Source organism: Notechis scutatus, chromosome 7 (assembly GCF_049901735.1).
Source record: "Notechis scutatus isolate UNSWTSFEM ecotype Mainland chromosome 7, rNotScu1.2, whole genome shotgun sequence".
Taxonomy (NCBI): Eukaryota; Metazoa; Chordata; class Lepidosauria; order Squamata; family Elapidae; genus Notechis; species Notechis scutatus.
The window spans coordinates 811,466-835,000 of record NC_142015.1 but is presented as its reverse complement, the minus strand read 5'-3'; the positions used below and the strand labels follow the sequence as shown (position 1 = coordinate 835,000).

Here is a 23,535-nt window from a genome sequence, read left to right as displayed (position 1 = left end):
AGGAGACGACCAAGGGGGCCAACCCGTTGCTCGTGTCGCCTTGGAAGTTTAGCCAGCGCTCAGCGGTGCACGCAGCCGCCCCGTACTTGCCACACATGGCTTCCATGATGTAGCCCCCGGTGGCTGGCATCCTGACTCCCTTGCACGACTGGAAGGCTCCCTCGGCAAACTGCTGGCTGTAGAAACACTGAAACTCCACCACGCCCCTCACCGAAACGTTCAGGTAGGTGCCGTTGAAGTCCCGGGTGACGTTGATGAACTGGCTCTGGTTTGGGCTGCAGATGTTCTGGCAGTGGATGTTGGAAAAGTTCTCCACGCAGGCTGGGCAGCGAGACAGCACGGACCAGAGCGGCACCAAGCTATCCTGCAGGAATTGCAGCTGGCCCGGCGAGCAGCAGGCGTAGGTGCTTCTCTCCCCCGTGAAGAGCATCGGGCACAACTTCTTCAAGTGGTTGAGGTGGGAGCCCGTGAGTAGCCGGGCCGGGGTGTTGGAAAGGCAGGGCACTTTGTGCGGGAGGAGTCCAGTTCCAAGTTCAGGATTCAGGCCGCATTCACCATAGGTGGCACAGTATCCTGCCCGGCGGATTTCAGTCAAGGCAGCAGCCTGGAAGGCAGAGAGGCAGGGAGATCTCCTTAATCCCCACAGCTGTTGAAGGGGGCCTGTTTGCACTGGGGAAGAAGGAGGGGTCCCTCTGCCCCCATGGGTTGCAACAGGGACTGGACTGCAGATATAGCTGCACTGGGATCAAAGCAAGAACTCCCCCCACCCGCCTCCCCCGAGCAAGCACAGCTGCTTCCCCTTCGGAAGTTCAAGGAAGGGGGGGGGCACATTCTGCCAGGGGCCCTTTGGGAAGCCTTAGGATCAGGGGGTTGCTGTCTTTCGCTCCCCCCTGCTCCCCAGGCCTTCGAAGTCTCATTTCCCCTTCTCCTGCTCCCAACCAAGGAAGAACCAGAAAACGGAGCCCCTTTTTCCACCCTGCCTTGGCTTCTGAGGGAGGGGTGGGCGGCAACCCGCAGCCTGGGGTTCAACGCAGCCTCCCAAACTCTCATTTGGTTGTCCTTGGAACCATCTCTAAATATCGTGACTGAAAACTGATTTCCTGGCATTTTGAAGTGGAAATGTCTATTTATTAAATGTATGTACGTCTCACCTCACGGGATTAGCCTGAAATACAAATGTGGCATTTCAAAGACCCATTTCCTCAGATTTGCCACCAAGTTAGCCCTACCCACATGTGTTATATATCCCCCCCCCCCCCCATATTAAGTACAGCCTCTGGCAGGGAGGTTTGTCCTGCCCTACTCTAAAGGGAAAGCCGAGGTTTGTCCTACCCAGTTCTAGAGAACATCAGTCATGGAAGCAGGTCATCCCGTCCCCACCCTTGGTGCCAGCCGGCTCTGCCCTTTTCCAGAAGATGCTTTTCGTCTTCTGTGGCAGGAGCACAGCTGAAAATGCTCCTGCGTTCCCACAGACGGGAAGAAGCACGCCAGCCTTGGTTTCCTCACTCCAGGATGCTGGTCTCCAATACGGCTCTTGCTTCCTGAGACTTTTTAGCCTGCCATCTTCTTGAGGCTCACCGTAAAAAGTGAGCCTCATAACTTGAACCGCTTGCCTATGACTGGACCATCTGGGGACCATCTCCTCCTGAACGAACTCCAAAGGATAGTTGGGTGTTTGGATACTTGACTTTTCTGTTTGTGTATGTATCTCCAGTTGCCCCAAACTACAGATATGTCTGTTTAGGGAAGCCTTAGAGGAGGATGTGGTCCTTTGCAGATAAATTGACACCCCCGCCCCCCGGTTGAAGTGTCCCTCCCTTCCAAGGGCCGAGAGGGAGTTCAGGAGAAGCCTTGTAGTTGGGGACACCAGGTCCCTCGAAAGGACACCTTGCTACTCAACCCTTCCCACCCACAACCTCCGCTGCTGCTGTCATCACCGCTCACCCACCTCGGTCCTCAGGTCCAGACTGGTGCTGAGCACCACTACGGCAAACAGGGCCACCCGCAGCATCCTGGCAAGTCTGGGCTACCGGCAGGGCTCCTCGGAGAAAAGGGAGTGCCAAGGCGCACGCTCGCTCGCTCATCTACTTTCAAGATATCACACACACCAATCAGGCTGCACCAGCATCGTATCCTGGCTTATCATTTACCCAGAGATAGCAGTGGGGTTCTCGCCATGCTGGGTTAGTCCCCACCCACCTGTTTCCCCGCCCCCGCAACCCCGGCTTATTTGGAATCTTGGCTTTGACCCATCTGGGAAACTGAGGCACGCTTTAGCAGCAAGCACGGTTCTGACCAAGAGGACAGATAGGGGCAGTTGCCTTGACCCTACTGGCCAGACCCTGGAGGCTTATAATCTTGCACCAGGTCTTCCTCATATACCCCCTATTATGGCATAAAGGAGGGCCGAGGCTGCCTCCTTTCCACGGGAGCTTTTTTGGCCTGACAAATGCAATTGAAACAAGAAATATTGAAATCCACTCTCGAGGCAACTTGTGTTGGAAAGGAGCACAAAAGGTCTTCCATAACTCCCAGACAGATCCTGCCACAATGGTGGTGTTTTTAAAAAAGAAATTGCTCATCTGTACATCTGCAGCCTTACACATTCATTTTGGTCTCTGAACTTTCCTCCATGATGTGAGCACAGCACTTGGTGGAAAGTTGCAGCTCCTTTAGAATAAAAAACAATAGCAGCAAATGCAAAAATGAACTTGATGGTTGAAGGGGTCTCGATGAATTGAGAGGCAAAACGCGAGCCAGCACTGTGATGCACCTGCCCAAAACCCCTAAAAGAAGAACCGGCCTGCAACAAAATACCGGTTTGGCTTCTATAGCCTCAGTGCCCAAACTTTGGAAGGGAGAGCAAAGGGGGGAAATGGCTTCCTCCAAGTCAAGCAGCCCCAACAGAGGAAGGGCAGGTTTCCCCGTTAGGCAGCGTAGGAGGGCAATGGAGAGCAACGGTCATGGTCAAAGACACAACCCAGAGAGAACAGCGAGATAAGGGGAGGCAGGTGCAAGGCCACAGCGAGCTTGAAAGTTGTAAACAAAGGATCCCAGTTGGATCTTTGGTGTGTAGTCTCCTCCCGTTGAGGATGATGGGCGAAAGGCACTTATCTCCAGAAAGCCACGTCATTCTTATTGCCAAAGAAAATGGGATAGCTTTGAACTATCATCAACAAAGATAAGAGCAGGCTCTGGGAATTTAAAATAGAGGAACTGAAAGACAATGGTTATTTGCTGGAACTTCAGGCCCAGGAGGAAACTACCATAAAGTGTGGGTTTTGTTTTTTTTTACCACTGGACAGGCAAGGTTAAGAAAGTAAAGCACCTAAAAGCTCGCAAAACGAATGGAATTCTGTTATGGCAGACAGAAAAGAACCAGACAGGCTCTGATGGACATTGCTCACTTCCGCAGAATTGGGTTTTCACAGGTAATTTTTGACAGGACCCACTTGGAACAAGCTACACCTATTTCAACAGGGCATAGAAAAAGGCTTCCACCTGTCACTTTCCAGCAAAAGTGGAAGATTTGACCCTCCTTGGATATTGGATCAGCTGCGAGACTCTTTTCAAAGCGAGGCCAGCCAGCCACTTGTCTGGGATGCCATTTTAATTTGCATTCTTGGGCCGAGCGAGGAGGGCCGGACTCGGTGTCCTCTATGGCCCTTTTCCCTTTCATCCAAGGACGCCAAGCCTTTTTTTTTTACGCTAGTTATTTTTATTAGTTTCTGAAAATATAAAACACAAAGGAAAATAAAAATGAATGGGAAAGTAGGGGAAAGAAAAAGGGAAAAGAAAATGTGAGGTAAAAGTGTGGACTACCGACTCTTTTTAGCACGGTAGAAGATAACATTACAGCCTCAACTACTTATGTTTACACATTAGTACATATTAGCCATTTCTAGAACAAATTTAATTGGCAATTAAAGTTCATTTCATTTAATGAAGCGGTTTCGCCCCCCCACAAGCACTAAATCCAGGCGTGATCTTCCGGTGAAGGTGGGCCTTTCTCCTTCCAAGGACGCCAAGCCCCAACGGATGGCCTGCTTTCCTGACAGAGCATCTGCCAAAGGCTGCCCCAGCCTTCTCCTTCCTCCTCTCTGAAGTATCGCCCCGAAATCTCCGTAGCTCTGGCCCTTTAATACAATGACGAAGTCCCCGTCCTTGCTAGGTGAAATTGGGGGGCTGTACAAAAGGTGGAGCCCAGCAAAAGCCCTCGGGGGGAGGGGGCCCACTTCTGGGGCCCCGATTGCCCTCCTGATCCTTCCTGTGCAACGTCACATCAGGCCAGGCCACGCAAAGGCGACACCCTGAGCCTCTTATCCTGCCACTTCAAGGTTTACAATCCTGTCCTGGCCTTGACGCCTGATAAAGCCACCATCCCGGGCAAGAGTCCACCAGCCGCCACCCCAGCCTGCTGGTTGGCAAGGCGCCCTGGGGCCGGCTGCTCCAGCCTGCTGGGAAGAACCTTTTCTGGCAACAGGCCCCGAGCGGCCCTTGCGCACCGTCACGCCCGCAGCCCCACGCCGGTTGGTTTTATTTATGCGAAGAGGGCGCACGCCGCCTCTGCTCTGTGAACGCTCCTGGAAATTCACAGCGCTGCTTCCCACGAGGCCGAGTTGTTTGCGGGATGCCCTCCCCCCGCCTGCTCCTTTGGAGGCCACCCGCACGAGAGCACCCAAGAGACGCAGCCGGAGTCAGGAATCGGCACCAGGTGCCCCATGAAAAGGGGGCTTTGTCCTGGCTATCGCAATTTATTGAGCCAGGGGCCGTTTGGCAAGAGGAGCCCAGGGACCGGGGAGAGAGAGCGAGAGCAGCTGTAGGGCCCCCTCCTGACCTCTGGGCAAGGGGAACCTCCGGTCTCTGGTCACTCTCAGGCATCCTGCGGCTGGTGGGAGCCGAGGGCTCCGGTGGCTTATCTGGGCTTGGCCAAGGCCCGAAACTTCTTCCTGGTGTTCTTGAAGCTGTGCAAGGGGTTCCGCTGGCCCTGCGAAGGAGGTCGTGGCATTAGCCCCCCCGGGACCACCCGAGAGCTCCAGCCCAGCCCTTGGCCACCAGGCTTGGCCCCTGCAGTCGGTCCCCTGGGAATGGGGGCGGCAGCAGAGGAGACCACCAACCTTGCTAGTGGAGGCTGGGCATTTCCGCCGCTTGCGCTTCCCAGCGAGGGCTGGCACTGCTGGTCGCAGACCCTGAGGCACTGCAAGAGGAAGAGACCGTCAGCCTCCAGAAAGGCGGCAACCCCCCCCCCGGCCCCTCCTGGCCCTGCACACCACAGCCCGCCAGGTGCTTCCACTTCCTTGGGGAACCCAGATCCAGCCCACTGAAGAGGAGAAAGAGGGCAAGCGCCACGCCTGTCCGGGACGCAGAGGGGCCCTTCCTCCCCAACAGCGGAGACGCCCCTCCAAAGCGTGGCCCCTACCCAGGTATTCTGGGACGTTGCGCAGGTGGGGCTTCACGATGGCCGGGTGAAGGGGCTTGTCGTGGCGCAGCAGGTTCAGATCCCGGGGATTGTCTTCGAAGTACGTCTGGGAGAGAAAGGGCCAACGGGCGGGTCAGCTGGACGGAGGCCGCCCCTGGGAAGGAGAAGGGAGCAAGGGGGGGGGGCAGATGGGGGGGGGATTGGGGCCAGCTTCTCTGCCCCACGCGGGGTACCTTGAGCTTCTCCGAGTTGAGCAGCTCTTCTTTGATTTCACGGAGCCGAGCTTCTTTGATGGCCTGCTTGGTGATCGACCGCATGGCATCCTAGGGCAGCGGGGAGGAGAGAAGGTGCCAGGGCCTTAATGACGCTTGATGCCCTAAAGCCAAGGCTCTTCGAACTGGGCCAGCTTAAGACTTGTGGACTTCCAGAATTCTCCAGCCAGCTGTGCTGCCCCTCCCTCTTTCTGGACCCCCAGGAAAATAGAAAACTTCCCTTCTTCATCCATTGCACACTTTATCTCACTCTTTAAGGCCAGGGTCTTTAATCTTAACAGTTTTAAGGCTTTGTGGACTTCCACTCCCAGAATACCTGAGCTAACATGACTGGAGGAGGAATTCTGGGAGTTGAAGTCCACAAAGCCTTAAAGCTGTCCAGTTTGAAGACCCCTGGAATAAATAAAGAGAGATAGAATAGAGTGAGAAAGAGAGAAGAGAGAGAATAGAATAGAATAGAATAGAATAGGATAGGATAGGATAGGATAGGATAGGATAGATAGATAGATAGATAGATAGATAGATAGATAGATAGGATAGGATAGGATAGATGGTCTTCAAACTTGGCAAGTTTAAGACCTGTGAACTTCCACTCCCAGAATTCCTGAGCTAACATGACTGGAGGAGGAATTCTGGGAGTTGAAAGTCCACAAAGCCTTAAAGCTGTCCAGTCTGAAGACCCCCCTGCCCTAAACCAACCACTATAGGACGGAGGGAGGGAGGGAGGGAGGGAGGGAGGGAGGGGAGGCAGCAAGAGGCGTCAGGAGAAGACCCACATTTTGCTCAGGCTGCTGCATTAAGGCTGCCACGGTGTTCCCTCATGTCTCTCTGTCTTCGCCTCTGTTTGGCCTGGGTTCCCTCTCGTGCTTGAGTGCGGCCACTTGCTACAGGAAGTAACTTTCTCTTCCAGAAAGTTCCCCTTGAAGCCCTGATGGCAAAGACTCAACGCTCCCGGTTCTCAGCAAGGGGCCCAGCTTCCTCCCCACAACAGGAGACCGCAGTGGCGATGCGGGTCTTGCTTGCAATTGTGGGAACCGCAGCTGCTCTTCGACTCAACCCATCTTGGCCTCCTCCGCGCCAAGCAGCTTTTACCTGACAGCGGTAGCGGAGCCCCTCGATCTCCCCCATCCGGAACTGGTAGGGCGTCAAGGTGCACTTGCTTGCACTCTCTGAAGGACCAAGCACAGGAATGAGTTGGGGGACGGCACGGCCGCGCATTGCTCACAACACAGGGTGGGGCCCCGAAGCTGGCCAGGGAGGGAGGTCCCAAGACCCCCGGCCCTCTGGGCTCTGGGGCTGGCTTATCCGGAGCCTCGGGGGGGACACCCCCCCACCCCACCTTCCCTGGACCCCGTAATTCTTCCCTCACCCACCGGCGGTAAGCACCTCTTCAATTTTGGCCAGCTGAAGCCTCTCCGAGGGCAGGACGAAGGTCAGCACTGTGCCTGGGTTCTGAACACGGGCCGTCCTGCAAGGGAGTCAGCAGCTGAGACAGGAGGGAGGCGGACGAGGGCTTCAAGGCCCAGCAAGAGGAACCCCACTCGTGCCTCAGAGAACGAAGGCGGCAGCTGCCTTCAGTCGAAACAGAAGGAGCGCGAGAGCACCTGAACTTCCTCCGAAGCTCCTGGCCTGGCTGTGCAACTTCAAGCACAACACTTGCACTTTGTGCCCAAATAAATCTTTGTGGGGATTTTAGATGGTTTTTATCTTCCTGTTTGAAATTGTTTTGTTGTTCAATCCTCTTCAAGGACAAGTGATTTTATTTTTAGTCATAGGAAAAGCCAAACAGACCTAGGGCAGACTTGTGTTAAGTGGAAACGCTTGTGGATTTTCCAATTAAAACCAGAAACCTGCACCCAGAGCAAAGAACCTCAGTTCTTGCTGGATTATTTACCATCCTGGGGAAAGTAGAGAGCAAGACTTGAGGCGGGAAGAGGGCAGGGAAATGCTTCTAAGGAAACACGAGTTGTGTGGAACATGGAAGCCTTCTCCACTCCATATTAACAAAACAAAAAAAAGACCCAAAAGCAATAGAATTTGCCTTTTCAAAGGGACCCAGAAGCCAAATTATGTGCCAGATTCTTTCCCCAAACTGCCCCCCGTCTGCCGTGCCAGGCTAGAGCCCTGGGAGGGGCTGGGCATTCCTGCGTTGCCACATTTCTGCGGAAGAGACCCTCCTGGGTTTGGCCACTGACCTGCCCGCTCGGTGAATGTAGGATTCGAAGGAGGGGGGCAAATCAAAGTTGAAGACCGCGGACACGTTGTGGAAGTCGATGCCTCGGGAGACCCCGTACTCCTGATCTTGGCCCCTGGAAGGCAGAGCAGAGGCACAGATGGGAGGCCAAGTCCAAGGAGGCCACGATGGCCCGGCTATCAAGGAGCCAAGGAGGAAAACCCGAGGCCTCTTCCAGCCATCCTCCCATTATCAATATGAAGAATTCTCTCTCTGTGTGTGTGTGTGTGTGTGTGTGTGTGTGTCTGTGTGTGTGTTGGGGGGGGAACAGACTCACTTTTCTCCTTTGGGGCCCTTCTTCTTCTTCTTCTTCCTGCTAGTCACCTCTGGTTCTGCCAGGTCCTGCTCATCTGTGGCAATGATGTAACTGTAGACACTCCGATTGAACTGGCTGATGATGTGGCATCTGGAAGAAGGCCAGACCAGGCTTTGAGGGCTGTTCCCAAACCCCAGAGATCATCAAGCCCCAGAAAACTAGCAACATTAATGGTGTGCTGTCATCCTGAGGTCCTCGAAGAATGTGTGCCAGCGTCCCCGGGGCAGCAGCTGGCTGGGTAACCCTTTCAATCCGGATGCATCCGAAGCAAGGAAGGAGGGTCTTTCCTGCTCCCTGTCCAGGAGACGTCGGCCCTTCCTCCCCCAAGCCCAGGCTCCCCTTTCTTGAGGCTCACCGGGACTGAGCAGGCAGCTCTGAGTTGAGGACACAGGCAGCGATCCCAAACTGCTCCAGGAAGAGTTTGAGGCGGTAGCAGCGGTCGATCCTGTTGACAAAGAGGAGGACTTTTCCCCGCACCAGGGAAAGCTTCAGGAGGGCATAGAGGAGCAAAAACTTCTCCTCTTCGGTCTCGCACCTGATCTGGAACTGGCTCAGCTGGGAGCTGTCCGGCAAGGGTGCTTCTTGCAGCCTGAGAGTCACCTGCGTAAGAGGAGCATGGAAACAAGACGATCCCACAACCAGGAGGACACAGGAAGTGGCTTCTTCCGGGCCCTGTGCCACCACAGCTGGGCCGAAGCCAAACCCAACTCAAGGTGGGCAATCTGCAGTACAAAGCCTGTGAACCAGGCAGGTACCAAGCCGGCCTGCCCTCTCCTCCCCCAATGCCAACCCGCCATTCCTTACCGGGTTGTGCAGCACCAGCTCCTTCAGTGTCTGCACATCCTCGTTGAAGGTAGCTGACATGATGAAGGTCTGGTAGATCTTGGGCAAATGGCTGCAAGGAAACAAGACCAGCCACACGAATGGGACGGCAGATCAAACCCAAAGCCCACCATGCCCCCCCACCAGCAGAAGAGAACAAAACGCCTCCCAGACAATGGTCACAGAATACTTGAGTGAACGACTCTTGCTTAAAATAACAAATAATAGCTTTAATGTTATCACAGAATAAATGGAGCTAGTTCTCTAAAAACATTTCTGAAATCAAAACATTCTAATACAACTTTTTTTTTAACTTCCTCTTAACAAAGTTCACTTTCGGACCAATAAAATTCCAACCAACTCCAATTAACTCATTAAATTTAGATCACTCCCAAGTTACCCTCATAGAATAATTTTTCACTTAACAACATAAATTTTGGGCTCAGTTGTGGTCATAAGTTGAGGACTACCTTAATCTTGATTAAGCTAAAAGAGGCTCTCTTTAACCAGAGCCTGTTATTTCCTTTTTTTGAAGGTCTGTACTATTCTGGGAATTTCTTCTTGTTAAACAACAACAAGAAAGCTGCTAAGGCAAGCTAAAATAAAGAATCTTAAAAAATAATAATGATGGAGGGCAGACTGTTCCACAGGGTGGGGGCAACAGCTGGGAAGCCTCTCATCCTGGACCCCACCTAATTGACAGGGTCAGTTACCTGACCAGGTGGGATGGGCCAATGTGACGGGATGAAAACCGTTCTGTTTTCTTCCTTCATTTTCTCTTATGCTTTTGGTTATTTTTTTTCCTATTCTCTTTCTCTCAGTTTGTACCGTAGTTTTTACCACTGTATTCAAAATTCTGAATAGAAATTATAAACCATAAAATCACAGCACTTCAGAATCAGAACTCACCAGAGGAGATTCTTCAAGTCTTCCTCAAAGCCAAATGAAAAAAGCAAGTCAGCTTCATCTATCACCAAAATTTCTAACGAATTCTGCAGTCTCAAGTTTTGCATTTGCAGATGTGCCAAAACCCGTGATGGTGTTCCTATCACCACATCTGGTTTCTCCATCAAGAGGGGTCTGCAAGACAAAAAACTGGAGGTGTAAAGACCAAAGGTTGGAGGAATCACAGGTAACTCTCTTTGAAAGAATGCTGGGGAAGATAATCCAAGGCCAACTCAGTGGCATCATCCAGATGGGAAATCTTTCCTCTTTTTATATATAATTTGTATTAAGAATTGTGATTATAACAGTGAAATACAAACTAAGCAAATTATTTATTTAGCATATGATGAGAATATGACAGAATCAAACATATATACGCAGTCCACGTAATTATAAGTAAACACAACTTAAAGAAAAAAATGCAAAAAAATAAAAAATTTGACAAAAAGGGAAAAGTTAAGTATTTTTGTTAAGTAGATTTCAAACAAAGCAAACTTTTCTCTTAAAATTTATTTAATGCATTCTAAAAACCAAAAGGGGGAAAAGCATCTGTGGAATGAAGTCTTCCATTATGGCCACAAAAAAGAAAATATACAGACTGAAACCCAGAACAACCCAGGGCTCTAGATGCGCAGAGAAAAATGGCATCGCTCTGCCAACCTTTGCTATTTCAGAGGGACAGATGACCGGCTCTCTTGTCTCTCTCCATGGCCGATGGTACTTGGTACCAGGAAAGTGGGCTGAGAAAGGGCAGGGGATTATTATGAGCCTCTGATCCGTTCTCTCATTAGAAAACCTTATATGCATCCAGTGCGCTAAACTTCCTGCTGTGGGGCTTTGCATCCCTCAAGTGAAAGACAAGTTCTGGAATATGTTATATTGACTGTTTCCTAGTATGACTTGATTGCTTATTGTATCCTATGACTATCATTAAGTGTTGTACCAGATGATTCTTGACTCAAGAAATGTATCTTTTCTTTTATGTCCACTGAGAGCATTTGCACCAAGACAAATTCCTTGTGTGTCCAATCACATCTGGCTAATAAAAGAATTCTATTCTATTTCTATTCTATTCTATATTCTTATTGTACCCTATGACTATACTTAAGTGTTGTACCAGATGATTCTTGACTCAAGAAATGTATCTTTTCTTTTATGAACACTGAGCGCATTGGCCAATAAAAGAATTCTGTTCTGTTCTGTTCTTTATTCTATTCTCTATAATATTCTATTCCTATTCCATTCTTTCTTATTCTATTCTCTCCTCCTATTCCATTCTACTCGCCCTACCCTACCCTATTCTATTGCATTCCTATTCCTATCCCTATTCTGCTGGGGCTGCTTCCTGCCTTGGTGTAAGAGGTGTTTTTCTCTCTCCTTTGGGGGAAATATAATGTTCTGCCTCTTTTAGTCTTCCCCCAAATATTTCATTCTCTGGAGGGGCGGAGGGGGCTTCTCTACAAGGGGAAGGCGGGGAGCGGAGGGAGGCACTGAAGGGCCACGGAGGGGCTTCCAGCCGCTCCCTCCTCCTCCTCCTGCCATGCGGCCTCTGCTGCTGCTGCTGCTACTCACCTCTGGGCGCTCAGGTCCTCCGGGCCGGCCAGGTCGACGGCGCGCACGTCCCGAGCGCAGTAGGCGGCCAGCCTCCGAAGCATCCGCAGCGCCTGCCGGGCCAGCTCCTTGGTGGGCACCAGCACCAGGGCCCGCACCGCCTGCTCCGCCACCAGCGCCGCCTGCGAAGGAGGAGGAGGGGAGGGAGGGCCTCAGGCCAGGCCGGCGGAGACCCCCCGCCCCGTCGTCCGCCCCGCAAGCCCCGGCCACTCACCCCCTTGGCGGCCAGCAGGCGCTGCAGCAGCGGCAGGGCGTAGGCGCCCGTCTTCCCGGAGCCCGTCCGGGCCCTGGCCAGCAGGTCCTTCCCCTCCAGCGCCAGCGGCACCGCCTTCTCCTGGATGGGGGTCGGCGCCGCCCAGCCCAGCTCGGCCACCGCCTGCCGGGAACACAGCGAGCCCGCCCGGTCAGCACCCGCGCCGGAGGGGCCCCGGCCCGCCAGACCCACCGCCCGCCCGCCCGCTACCTGCAGGAGCCGCGCGTCCAGGCCCATCTGGCCGAAGCCCCCCTCCGCCGCCCCCGCCGCCGCCGCCGCCGCCATGCTTTCGCTGCTGCGCCCCCTCCGCATGCGCCGGAAGTTGGGGCGGGGGTCGTAGGGCGCCATCATAGAGCCGCCCGAGCGGAGCGGCCCAGCACCGCCACAGCAGCCTCTGATGGCGGGCGGGCGAACGAACGGCAGCCATCCCGGACACCCCGAGAGCGCCTCTACCTCGGTCCCCGCTGCGAAGTGGCTTTCTCTGCCCGGGTTTGGGAGAGTGCAAGGCCGGGCGGCTCCTCCGGGCGGCAGGAAGGCCGTTTGCTTTGCGATCCTTCCGCTGATGCTGCGGGTGGCTTTGCTCCCTATTTCCCAGGGGATGGCGGCCTTTTTTTTTTTTGACCCACAGCTGCTCAGGTGTCACCTTGCAAAACCCGGAGCCCCTTGCACCTGGGGGGCACCTGGGGTGGGTGAGGCTGCCAGGAGCAGCCCTTCCTCACCTTGGGCTCCCCAGGGGATCAGAAGGCTGCAGGTGCTCCTGGAAAGAGCCCGAGGTTATTGCCCTGGACCGAGTAGGGCTGCGAAAGTTGGACGCTAAGGAAGGCCGAGTGCCAAAGAATGGGGGCCTTTGAACTTGGGGTGCTGGAGAAGAGGACTCCTGCGAGTCCCTCGGACTGCAAGGCCACCCAACCCCTCAGTCCGAGAGGAGATCAACCCCGACTGCTCTTTAGGCCAGGTCCTGAAGAGGAAACTCAAAGACGTTGGCTACCTCATGAGAAGGAAGGACTCCTTGGAGAAGAGGAACTGAATGCTGGGAACAACTGGGGGCAAAAGGAGAAGAAGGGGGTGGCAGAGAATGAGGGGGGCTGGATGGAGTCACTGAAGCCGTTGCCATGAGCTTAAATGGACTCTGGAGGATGGTAGAGGACAGGAAGGCCTGGAGGAACATTGTCCATGGAGTCGCGATGGGCTGGACACGACTTCGCGACTAACAACAAAAGGGGGGCTTTCAAAGCCTCTAGCTCAGGGGTCTCCAACCTTGGCCACTTTAAGCCTGGCGGACTTCAACTCCCTTTGAGCTTTGCTGGCTGGGGAATTCTGGGAGTTGAAGTCCTCCAGACTTGAAGTGGCCAAGGTTGGAGGCTCCTTCTCTACTTGACACAAACCCATGTAGGCCACCTGATGGCTTGGGATGTATTTCAGAGGCCAATAAAGGATAATATTTGTAGCTGGGGGTTAAAAATAAGGGTTCCTTGGTACTTTCTAAGCTTGGTTGTTTCCTTGCCACCCATTTCATTACCCAAGCTAGGAATTGTAAGCTCAACCTCAGAGAACACCAAGGTTTGAGGACCCAGATGGTTGGGGGAGGGAGGGCAAGAGGCTGACTCTGGTAAACCACTTAGACGGCTGTAAAACACTGTGGAGCAGTATAGAAGTCCAAGGGCTATAGTGCCAAGTGCTTATTTCAGAGCGCAACGCAATTCCAAGGATCTGGCTGTATCAGGGGTACAACACAGTTCCCTTTACCTGTTGATGGGAGAAGGAAGCTATGGGTTTTTTACATCTACAGGTAGTCGATTTACAACTCATCCCAAAATGTATTAAGCAAGGCAGCTGTAAAATGAATTTTGCTCCTTTTTATGACTTGCCAGTTGTTAAGCGAATCACTGAAGTAACATCCTGCTTCCCCCGGTCAGGTTGCAAAAGGGGATCATGTGACTCTGGGAAACCGAGTTGCCAAGCATCCCAATTCTGATCACTGGAAGCTGCAACACTTGTGTGGAAAGCGATAGGTCCCTTTTTTTTCAGTGCCGTTGCGATTTTGGTCCCTAAACAAATAGTTGTAAGTCAGTAACTACCTGTAGACTGAGAAATACTGGGATATTATCCTAAAACCTCTTGTGGGAAGTGATTAAATGGATTTTTTGGCCTTTTTTCTACCACCAGTGAAGAATTTGTGGACTTTTATAGTTCAGCAGGTTTTCACCCTTATTTTTCCCTACTTTTCCCACCAACAAACAGAGAAAGCCTCTTTCAAAAAAGCTTTATTTCAACAAACGGGCCTCGTGACGAACTTGCCCAGGCAAGCGGAGAAGGAAAAAAATGCCCCCTTTCAGCCCTACTACTTCAGAGGTCCAATTCTGCTGCCAAACTGCAGCACTGTGTTGTTCCGTAGCTGGATCTACTTCCAAATTACAGAAAGGCTGGTAAGAAGAGATGACACCATTATTCTACTCAAGGAGTATCTCCATCTGAGAGTAGCTCTAAATCAAACTATTTATGAATTTAAGGGGGTTCTTTATTTGACCTTTACAACAAACCTGGGGGCAACTTCTACTACTCCCTCATTTGCATAATCAATCACTCCAGCCTAGAACAAATCTTTGCTTAGAGAACTGAGAACTTAAAAAAAAGGATTTTGAAGAGAAAATGCTGCAAAAAAAATCCTTCGATCCCTTGGCCACCTGAAATGCTAAACAATATTTATGCCAATGACATTTGAACAAGGAAGGCTTGCTGCAGAGTTCCGACGTAAATCTGTTTTTCCCTCTAATTGTATTCTGTTGAATAGTTCAGGAGTTACAGGGGCCTTTAGAAGAGAAGCTTTTAGGCAAACTGCAGCTCTTACAAAAGGAATGGAAGGAACCCTCCGTCTTTTGTAAAGCAGCTTCTTGGAATGTTCCAGGAAAGCTCGACGCTGGAGGCAAGCTATCCTTACTAGCTTCACAGCACAAAAATATGGTAACCTTTGAGATGTTTTTGTGGATTTGTATAATTGGGACAGGGGCCTTGTCTGTGGTGCTTCTTTCTCGGTTTAGTACTTAAATAAAATAAAAAAAAACTCAATGGAAAGCAACAATGGGGCACTGGTGAATAATGGCCTATGCGATGCTGAAGACGTTAAACCAATTTTTTGGCTTCAAAGAAACTCTTGAGGTGCCTCATTTGCCAAATGCCTGTAAGGAGGAGGATGACCGTCTGTGCGATGGACCACCAGAGCACCCGCTGGTTGGTGCTCTCACTCGTCATGCGGAACCTCTCCTCTCGGAACTGCAGAGGGAACACAGCGGTCAGCATCAAGAACACACCGGGCCCAACTCCTCCTGTCACGCTTCATTCAGCCGCTGCCCTCCACCTGACCCAGGTCTACTTCAGACGCAGGACCTTTCCAGTTTCGCAGAGCATCTTGCATCACTTTTGCCATTCTCACATCCCACTCAGAGAGAAAGCCAGCAAGTTCACCCAGAATAGAATACTACGGGGTTTTTCATGCACTTCCATCTATAATAGCTTAAAATGCTACACAGCAACCTCGTCCCTCTGGCTCCAGACCAACGCAACTTGTAAGGGCCCTGGGATAATAATCCCGGCGTGGCCTCTTTCTTATTGTGTCCAAAGGTGACCCAAACTCAGCTACCTTAGTCGCTCTGGTGTCAAAACATTTGTTTCTCCAATGCCATGCCCAGGATGTCTAATGTCAGACCACTCTTTACCTTGGAGGGAAATTCGGGGCTGCACTGACGGGCAAGAAATACACCTGTCAAGGGGCTGCTGGTGAGAGCTCCGAGCTTGGCCATTGGAAACGTTTCGTCGGCATTCGGACACCGTTCGTTTCCAACCAAGCAGCCAAGCTAGGAGCTCAGCCCAACAGCCTAACTACTAGCTCAAGCTACTTCTATTCAAATGCCTTTCAAACACCTGTCCATTTCCTGCAAGCACCTTGGCAGCAGGAAAGCCCATCTCCCTCACCATCCCAGGGAGCCAGCACAAAGAGGTCCCCTCCCCGGGGCCGCCTGGCAGCCTCACCCTTTGGTAGTTCTGCTCCTTCTGGATCTGCTCCACCTGGTCCAGCAGCTGCCTGGCTCGCAGTTGCAGCTCCGTCAGCTTGTCCTTGGCCGCGATCTCCGGATAGTTATTGGCATGCTCCCCTACCTGGATGTCCAGGTGCACCCGCTGCAGCAAAAACACAGTTTAGTTTGGTTTACTTTATTGTCATTGCACCTCGTACAACGAAATTAAATAGAGCATTGGGGAGGGACGGGATGAGAGGGCAGGGCCTCACGGGGGTCTGTCGCCCTCCCTCCTCCTTTCCCTCCTCCCTGGACCAAAGACACGGGATGTTTGGGAGGGGGGAGGGGGCAGAGCCTCATGGGGGGCCTGTCCCCCTCCCTCCCCACTTCCCCTCCTCCCTCTGCACCTCCCCCCCAACCAGAGAGACAGGGCGTGTTTGAGAGGGGAAGATCCTTGAGGGGGCCTCCCCCTGTCTCCCCCCGCCTCACTTTCCCTCCTCCCCTGCCCCCTCCCCGCTCTTACCAGCTTTCCCCCGAGAAGAGCGCCAGGCGGGTGGAGTTGGAGTGCAGGCAGATCTGGTGCTCCCCGGGGGTGTGCGAGGTGAAGGTGAAGCGGCCCTCCGAGCCGTACTGCCGCGAGAGGATCACCTGCGGGGGAGGGGGTCAGGTGGGCGGGGGTGGTCAGCCCCCTCCTCCTCCCCCGCCCAGCCCGGACAGGCCGGGCCCGCCTCACCTTGGCATCCGGGTCCCGGACCTCCACGAACATGCCCAGCCCGGGCGTGGAGGGCAGGAAGGCCTCGGCCTGCTTGTCCCACAGCTGCGTCCGGTAGTTGCCTAGGAGACGAGGGGGAGGGGCGGCGGTCAGCCGGAGGGAGGGCGCGACCCCCCCGCCCCGCCAGAGCCCCCGCCCTGCCCCCTCACCGATAACCATGGTCTCGTCCGGGATCTCCTCGATGAAGCAGCGCTTCTCCGTCTCCCCGATGTGGAAGTAGAGGCCCCGCGTGGCCCGGCCGGCCAAGAGCAGCGCGCCCAGCAACGCCACGAACCACCCGGCAGCCATGGCGCCCCGCCGACGCCGAGCGCGCATGCGCGGACTGTCACGTGGCCCGACGCCCCCAGCCCGACGCCCGCGGGCTCCCTCAGGGCCCCCTTCAGCCGCCGGGCCTGTCTCGGGCTTGGCCCTCCCTTGGGAGGTCGAGAAGGGCCGAAACCCAGGCACCCAGTGGCTCTGGAGTTGAAGAAGAGACCGGGCTGCCGTCTGTTAGAAATGGTGTAGGGTCTCCTGCCTGGGGGGGTTGGACTAGATGACCTCCAAGGTCCCTTCCAACTCTGTTAATCTAACTAGTCAGGAGTCAGAGTTGGGAACCTTGGAAGGAATAAGAATTTAGAGGAATGTACGTGCAACACAATGTGCCAGAGAGAAAGGAAATGTAACAACACACATTCAGAATTAGATAGGAAGTTACAAGATTGGCAACAAGATAATAAGCAGCAGAAACCACAAGTAGGAACACATAGAGCTTAAACAAGCTATAACTCTATAATGGCAAAATGACACGTATGCTCAACAAGGCGCAACTCCACAAACAAGCAGGCACATAGACTAAAAGCAAGGTAGAACTCCAAAAAAGGTAATAGCTTTGTGAAATGTTACTTCCCTGTTTCTGGAAATCAACGGTATAAAAGATCATGCTATGCTCTTGTTCAGGATCTCGGCTCCCAAATTGGACAGGAACCCTTTTGCTGAAGCACTTCAATAAAAGATTTTCAAAAGTTTTGTCTTTCATGCCTGGCTTCTGATTGGCTTCTGTGCCAGGCTGAACCAAGTTTTGGACAACAACTTTTCTCACCACTGAATTTCATTTTGTTGGATGAGATCGAGCGTTCAAGTCTGCCAAGGTCCTTCTGGCTCTTGAGCCCAACTTTTAAAGTGGTGGCTATTCCTCCCAACTTGGTGTCATCTGCAAATCTGATGAGTTCCCCATCATTTATGAAGACACTGGCTCAAGACAGAACCTCGGGGTATCTCTCTGCATGCTTCCCTCCCTGCAGATGTAGGTCTTGCCTGGAAACAGGCTGTGATCTATTTTTCCAAATGCCTTACTGAAGTCCACGTGGATATGTCCACAGCATTTCACTGGTCTACTGATTTAATCACTTTGTCAAAGAACGCAATAAGATTTCTCTGGCATGATCATGTTTACAATTTGTACCACATTTAAGAGAGCCATCCTTGTCAAAGAACAACCTTTGCTCTACATTTTAAAACCCAAATCTTGGAGATTTGGTCACGCCTTTTCAGATACTTCCGGCTGTTCCGTAGCTTGGTGGGTGAGCCCTTAGAGGTTCCAGTTGAAGCCGAAAGAAGGGGAAGCCATGGGAAACTCACAGGGAGAAGTGAAGCTGGCTCAGTCAGGTATGGTGGGGCCGTTGGAAGGAGATAGTTCAACTCTCGTGATGCTCAGACAAGGAAACATGTTTTATGCTTATTTGCATTTTGGAAATAGGTCTTTGGAATAACAGGATGCCAAGAAAAGTTAATGACTTTTTAAAGGAGACACTATTTATTTGAGGACTCTGCATTATTCGGCAATAAGAGTTCCTGGCTGCACTTCCCATCTTAATTTATTTTGAATGCAGTTTTTTTTTGTAAATATCTACATTCTTCGTTAACAACGTAAAGTTGCTTTCATTTATGTGCTGTGGTCTCACTTCCCCTTTGTATGTACTAGCAATAGGAACCCATTCTATTAATTTGGGGAAGTTTAGTTTCAGCACCCAGAGTTGCGACATGAATTGCAACAGGCACGAAAGTTGTTGGAAATTTGACGGGTTATGTCACAGAAGTGTCACGTCTGGAAATAACGTACATTCCAATTGTGTAGTTGTCATGGACTTTATAAAACAGCCAGCTGGGCTGATTCAGCAGAGATGGTCCATTTGTTGCACACAATGGAGTCTGGCAGGTACTCAACAAATAAATCGACCCTTTTCCTGCTTTCTGTTCTGTGTGCAGCTGGAAACAAGACCTGGGCTCACGGAGTCGTCTTCAAGTCGCGGTAAGTGCCCCGGGGGAGCCGTTTGGGCAGCTTGGCCAAGGGGGAGACCCCAGGGAGCCTTCCATATCTTGGGGCACACCGACCTCCCGGAGCCCTCTCCCCATTCTCCCTGCCTCCAGGAAGACACCTGAAGCCCCAAAGAAAAGAGGGCTGAGTCCCGCCCAGCACCTGTTTGCTCATTTCACTGAAAACGGGATGCCCGGCCTCTTGAGACAAAGGGGGGCCCTTTTCTCAAGACACGAATCCCCTGAATGAATGGAAGCAATTTTCTTCTGGCCAAAAATCTCGCTTGCTTTGGAAAGAGAGATGCACTGATGTCTCTCCTCTACTCTCTCAAGGCATTACCAGAATATTCTGCCCCACAATTTTGAGATTGTTTGTGAGACTCAAGATTGTAGGTCCTGCTATGAATAAATTTACTATAGCATCTATTTATAGCACCATTTTCTCCAAAGAAAATGGTGAGGTCTGTGTTATAAGAGGATTTGCCACTGAATGGAAGCTTTAGAGAAGGGACAGCTGGACTAGTGTTTTTATGGTGTTTATTTAACGCTTTAGAATTGCATCGATTTTAGGTTTCATAAGCTACCCAAAACTACAAGCGAGTGGAGCAAGTGGCGTAAAACGGAGCAAGTGGCATATAAAGGTAGATTGCAGACTGGCTCTTTTCCCATTACGAATATGAGGGCTTTGCTTGGGGTTTTCCTGCCCAAAGGAGATTTGAGCAAATAGGCAAATGGAGTAGATGAACAGCAGCTCACACTATAAAAAGTAGGATGGTTCTTAGATCAACAAGAAGCATTTGGGCCTCCCTATCAAATAAAAGACTGCTGCATAAGGTTTTTTATTTATTTTTATTCCACCATTGTCATTTTAATAAATAAGATAGCAAATATACCTAATACACCTTCCTCCTCCTATTTTCCCCACAACAACAGCCAATGTAGAGGTGAATGGCTGAAGAGAGGGGGGAAAAAAGTATAAATTTTCTTTTAAAACACGAATCTTGACATTTCAGACTCTGGGATGTAAACCAGAAATCCCTCTACCTTCAGAACAATGAACTAATAGCCGGATACTTGCAAGCTCCCAACTCTGCACTGGAAGGTGAGTCTTTCCTAAAACTGCATAGAGGAGGGATAAGATCACCTTTGCAGCTTTAGATTCTATTCTATTTTCATTTATTTTTTATTTATTTGATTTGTCAATCGCTTACAAGATAATAGATATAAGTATAAACATGAGAAAGAATATAGGAAATAGGTACGAATAAATGGGGACAATAGGACAGGGACGGTAGGCAGGAGGGTGCCCTTAGGCACGGCCCTTCTTCTGAGGTCAGACAGCCACCCCCAGGAGCTCAAGAGGCTGGAGGATTTCCCTAGCAACTTACTGGTTTGTTATGGTGAGATGGGGTAGTTTGCATCATGATGCACATATGCATGGCTCGCTCTATTTCTTTTGGGTTGTCACTCTTCTCAGTGTGTCTGCTTGATTCAAATAGGCAAATATAAATAACTAATTTATTGCTAGAATTTTTTCAAAGAGAATGTCAAGTAAAATCAAGGGGAAGCACTTTCATTGTCATTCTGGCTTCTGCAGCGCCTCATTTCTTTTCTGCCCCCAGCATACAATGCTGCTCTCAACCCATTTCCCCAACTTCACTGTGGTTGGACCCCTAATGTGAAGTCTTTATTCCAGACCTGATGTATAAGAAAGCTCCCCACTTGTGAAAAAAGGGTTGGTTTGACTCAGAGGAGGAGGAGGGGAATGCCATTTACTGCAGAAAAAGATACTTGAGGTTCATGGGATTTTTCATGAGAGCAGAGAATAGCAATATTTTCAGCCACAGAGGTTTCCTGAATGGCTCTCAACCTAATTTATTTCGCAGGATTTGTCCCAAAAATAAACTTGATGGAGGAAAGAATTTTCTGCCTGGGGGGATGAAGTGCTGAAGTAAACCAATCCATGAAATAAAGAGGAAAGACACAAATAAAGCTGGATTTTTTTTTCCAGGCTGCTCACATTCTCTCCCATCTTGTTCTTCCCCCTTCCAGAAAAGATTTTCTGGATCCGCAACCGGGCCTTTGGCCAAGAGAACTTCCCGGTCATCCTGAGCATTCAGGGTGGGAAAAGCAGCCTGGCCTGCTCTCCTGGGACCCCACCGGAGCTGCAGTTGGAGGTGAGAAGCAACGTCTGATGATGCCCCAGAGCACTTTTACCTGAGCTGCCACTTGGTGCGTCCTACACACAGTGATTGGAGAGCAGAGCTCTCTGTGTGTATGCACACAGGGGAGGAAGGAATTACAACATCCTGTAGAGGGGTGTGTGTTTGTGTGGGAGCCTCTCTCCCAGCCAACCTTACATCCAGGTAAGCACAGCTTTACGTGACCCATCATAAGTGCAAGAGAGCAGCGGAGGCCAGACTGAACCCTCAACCCACCCCAGTTTTTGGTGGGTCTCCTTTTCTTCAGCTTTCAAAGTGAAGCCAATGACACCAACAATTTTCTTCACGATGGACTTGGAGAGATGCACTTCCTCTTTTTTTTATTGTGTTCACTTCTCACATACATTCCCACAGACAGAAACCCACAGAGGAGTTTCTAGTCCAGCTTCTCCTGAGAACTTTAGTAGTTTCTCAAGGACGGAGCTTCAAGAGAGCAAACGGTGTGGAAGTGGCTAGGCTTTCTCTCTCTGCTCCAGAAATAGGATCCTGGTTACTCTACGGGTTATTTTTCATTAAGAAGAGTCCACGTTATGCTCTCCCTCAGGGAAGCACGTATGCTAGCTTAGGGCTCCTTCACCATCAATAGCTTCCCTAGATTTTGCTATCGGAAGCCCCTTTGAGGGTCATTTTTCAGACCTGAGTAGGCTGCAAGATGAGCTAACCCTTCCCTAAAAACCCTTTTTCTTCTCCTCCTCAGAGTGTCAACATCAGAGATCTCTGCAAAGATAAAGAGGCCTCCACCCGCTTCACCTTCTTCATGTCTAACAAAGATGGAGTCTGGCGTTTCGAGTCAGCTGCCCACCCAGGCTGGTTCCTCTGCACCTCCTCCAAAGCCAACGAACCCATCGGGCTGATCAACAACCCAGGATCTTCTCACCTGGTGGACTTCTATTTTCAGCCCGAATCTTAGCTGGCCTCCCCCACCTCTCCCTTCGAAGGACAAAGGCCACTCCTGGAGGGCAGCGTCTCCCAACTGCTCCTCTCCCTAAGCATTTCTGCAGGGGGGGTCGCTCTTCAGGAGAACAAAAGCGGAAGGAAAGCGGTGACACCGTGTTTCTAGAGCTCGCGGGATATTCATAGCTCACTTTCTGGATTCGGAAATGCAGGTTTTGCGGCCACAAAATTATCTGCAAACCTCTAAAGCTACGAGTGCAAAATATGCCAGCCAATTGATGAGCTCTGGTTACCCAGAAAGGAATTAAATACATTTGAAGTAACTGTATTGACTACATTTAATTCTAATGATTTCAAAATACGCATTCAATTTAAAAAAAACACCTCATTTTGTCTTAGCCACACACAGGTAGTTGTGGAGCCTGAATCCCCAGCATGTTATGCAAACTAGATCTGCTGCAGCCCATGACAAATCCTCATCCTGTCAAATTGGAGGGGGGGACAGACGGACAGGGAGAGTCGAGGCTGTGATGGCAGAGGGAGGCAACTTTTCCCAACTCCTCACCTTAAGAGCCAGGTGAGAAGATCCAGGTGTGCCTCCATCTCTGCTGATGCCAGCTCTGTTACAGATCGGTCTTCATCCACGACTCGAACTGGGAATCATGGGTTGCCACTTTCCAGGGCAGCATAATCAATAAGCCAAGGAAGTCCAGTTGCCAAAAACACCTGGGACGACTGAGAAGGTCCATAGACTTCCATATAGGGGAGGCCCCTGCAGCAGAATGTATGGTCCCTCGTTCCCGCTAGGGGGCACTGTTTCACGGAAGGACTAGCCTGCCCATTTGGCTGGATGTTGTTAACAGGCTGAGCGGAGACAATGTGGACAGGAAGGGCTATTTAGGCCAGTGGAGCCCAACTTTTGAGGCTTGGCGGCCTGGCTGCAGGGGAGGGAAGAGAACCAGGCTGTGCCAGCAGCAGGTCAGTGTGTACACATGCAGGCGGGCATCTCGACTTGCGTGAGTGGCGGCCTGGTTCCGAATCAGCCACGGCCTGGTAGTGGGCCGAGGTCTGTGGATTGGGAACCCCTGAGATAGATGATAATACACCTTGAATTATACACGGAATTTTATAGGGAAGCTAGTGTGGTGATGTCATAGCATCTATAATGGCTTGAACTGCTGGAGGGGAGGGGAGGGGAAGGGAGGGAAGAGAAGAGAAGGCAAATAAGTCCGTACAGAGAAGAAATGATAGAGGGGTTTGAAGTTACACAGAAGGTGGGAGACAGTGACCATGTCATATTGGAATTCAAAATATTGCAGACACAAGCAATAGAAATCAAACCAGTGTCTTAAACTTTAAAAGAATTGGTTTCAACAAACTCAGGGTTTGCATTCCATGGATGAAAATCTTAAAGGAGAAAACAAATCAAGAAGCTTGGGAATCTATAAAAACTGTGAACATAAATGCCCAGTCC

The 23,535-nt window shown here is 51.1% G+C and overlaps 4 protein-coding genes across 7 annotated transcripts in view; 1 reads left to right on the top strand and 3 right to left on the bottom strand.

Annotated features, from left to right (window-relative positions):
• The window catches only part of NPC1L1 (NPC1 like intracellular cholesterol transporter 1), a 19,029-nt gene extending 18,288 nt beyond the window's left edge, over positions 1-741 (bottom strand). Inside the window, exon 1 of the mRNA XM_087969562.1 lies at positions 1-741. This exon is cut by the window's left edge and continues 931 nt beyond it. Coding sequence (XP_087825688.1) covers positions 1-430 — 430 coding nt within the window. The 5' untranslated portion in view covers positions 431-741.
• A 2,851-nt stretch (positions 742-3,592) lies between these two features.
• DDX56 (DEAD-box helicase 56) lies at positions 3,593-12,181 on the bottom strand. Of its 3 annotated transcripts, XR_015750293.1 has the most exons (15): positions 12,082-12,181; positions 11,833-11,994; positions 11,580-11,740; positions 9,972-10,142; positions 9,045-9,135; positions 8,596-8,840; positions 8,202-8,330; positions 7,887-8,000; positions 7,065-7,159; positions 6,784-6,860; positions 5,653-5,742; positions 5,420-5,525; positions 5,118-5,197; positions 4,838-4,987; positions 3,593-3,728 (listed from the first exon to the last, which is right to left on the bottom strand). XR_015750293.1 is itself a non-coding variant. In XM_087969569.1 (14 exons), exons 1-14 carry the CDS (start codon positions 12,154-12,156, stop codon positions 4,916-4,918), a joined length of 1,662 nt encoding a protein of 553 aa, XP_087825695.1. In that variant the 5' UTR covers positions 12,157-12,181; the 3' UTR covers positions 4,705-4,915. The 3 variants fall into 3 exon arrangements, 2 of the variants coding, with proteins under 2 accessions (XP_087825695.1, XP_026540514.2); XM_087969569.1 differs by lacking the exon at positions 3,593-3,728 and having other exon boundaries at positions 4,705-4,987; positions 6,784-6,850; positions 7,061-7,159; XM_026684729.2 differs by lacking the exon at positions 3,593-3,728 and having other exon boundaries at positions 4,705-4,987.
• Positions 12,182-14,119: 1,938 nt separating this feature from the next.
• TMED4 (transmembrane p24 trafficking protein 4) lies at positions 14,120-16,972 on the bottom strand. The gene is made up of 5 exons (XM_087969573.1): positions 16,803-16,972; positions 16,615-16,715; positions 16,420-16,529; positions 15,898-16,060; positions 14,120-15,141 (listed from the first exon to the last, which is right to left on the bottom strand). Exons 1-5 carry the CDS (start codon positions 16,966-16,968, stop codon positions 14,992-14,994), a joined length of 690 nt encoding a protein of 229 aa, XP_087825699.1. The 5' UTR covers positions 16,969-16,972; the 3' UTR covers positions 14,120-14,991.
• Positions 16,973-18,175: 1,203 nt separating this feature from the next.
• Positions 18,176-22,384, top strand: LOC113423368 (interleukin-1 receptor antagonist protein-like). 2 transcript variants are annotated; one of them, XM_087969574.1, is made up of 5 exons: positions 18,176-18,297; positions 18,898-18,940; positions 19,959-20,047; positions 20,998-21,122; positions 21,865-22,384. In XM_087969574.1, the coding sequence occupies exons 1-5, from the start codon at positions 18,258-18,260 to the stop codon at positions 22,075-22,077; spliced, it is 510 nt and encodes a 169-aa protein (XP_087825700.1). In that variant the 5' UTR covers positions 18,176-18,257; the 3' UTR covers positions 22,078-22,384. The 2 variants fall into 2 exon arrangements, with proteins under 2 accessions (XP_087825700.1, XP_026540516.1); XM_026684731.2 differs by lacking the exon at positions 18,176-18,297 and having other exon boundaries at positions 18,678-18,940.
• The last annotated feature ends 1,151 nt before the right edge of the window (positions 22,385-23,535 follow it).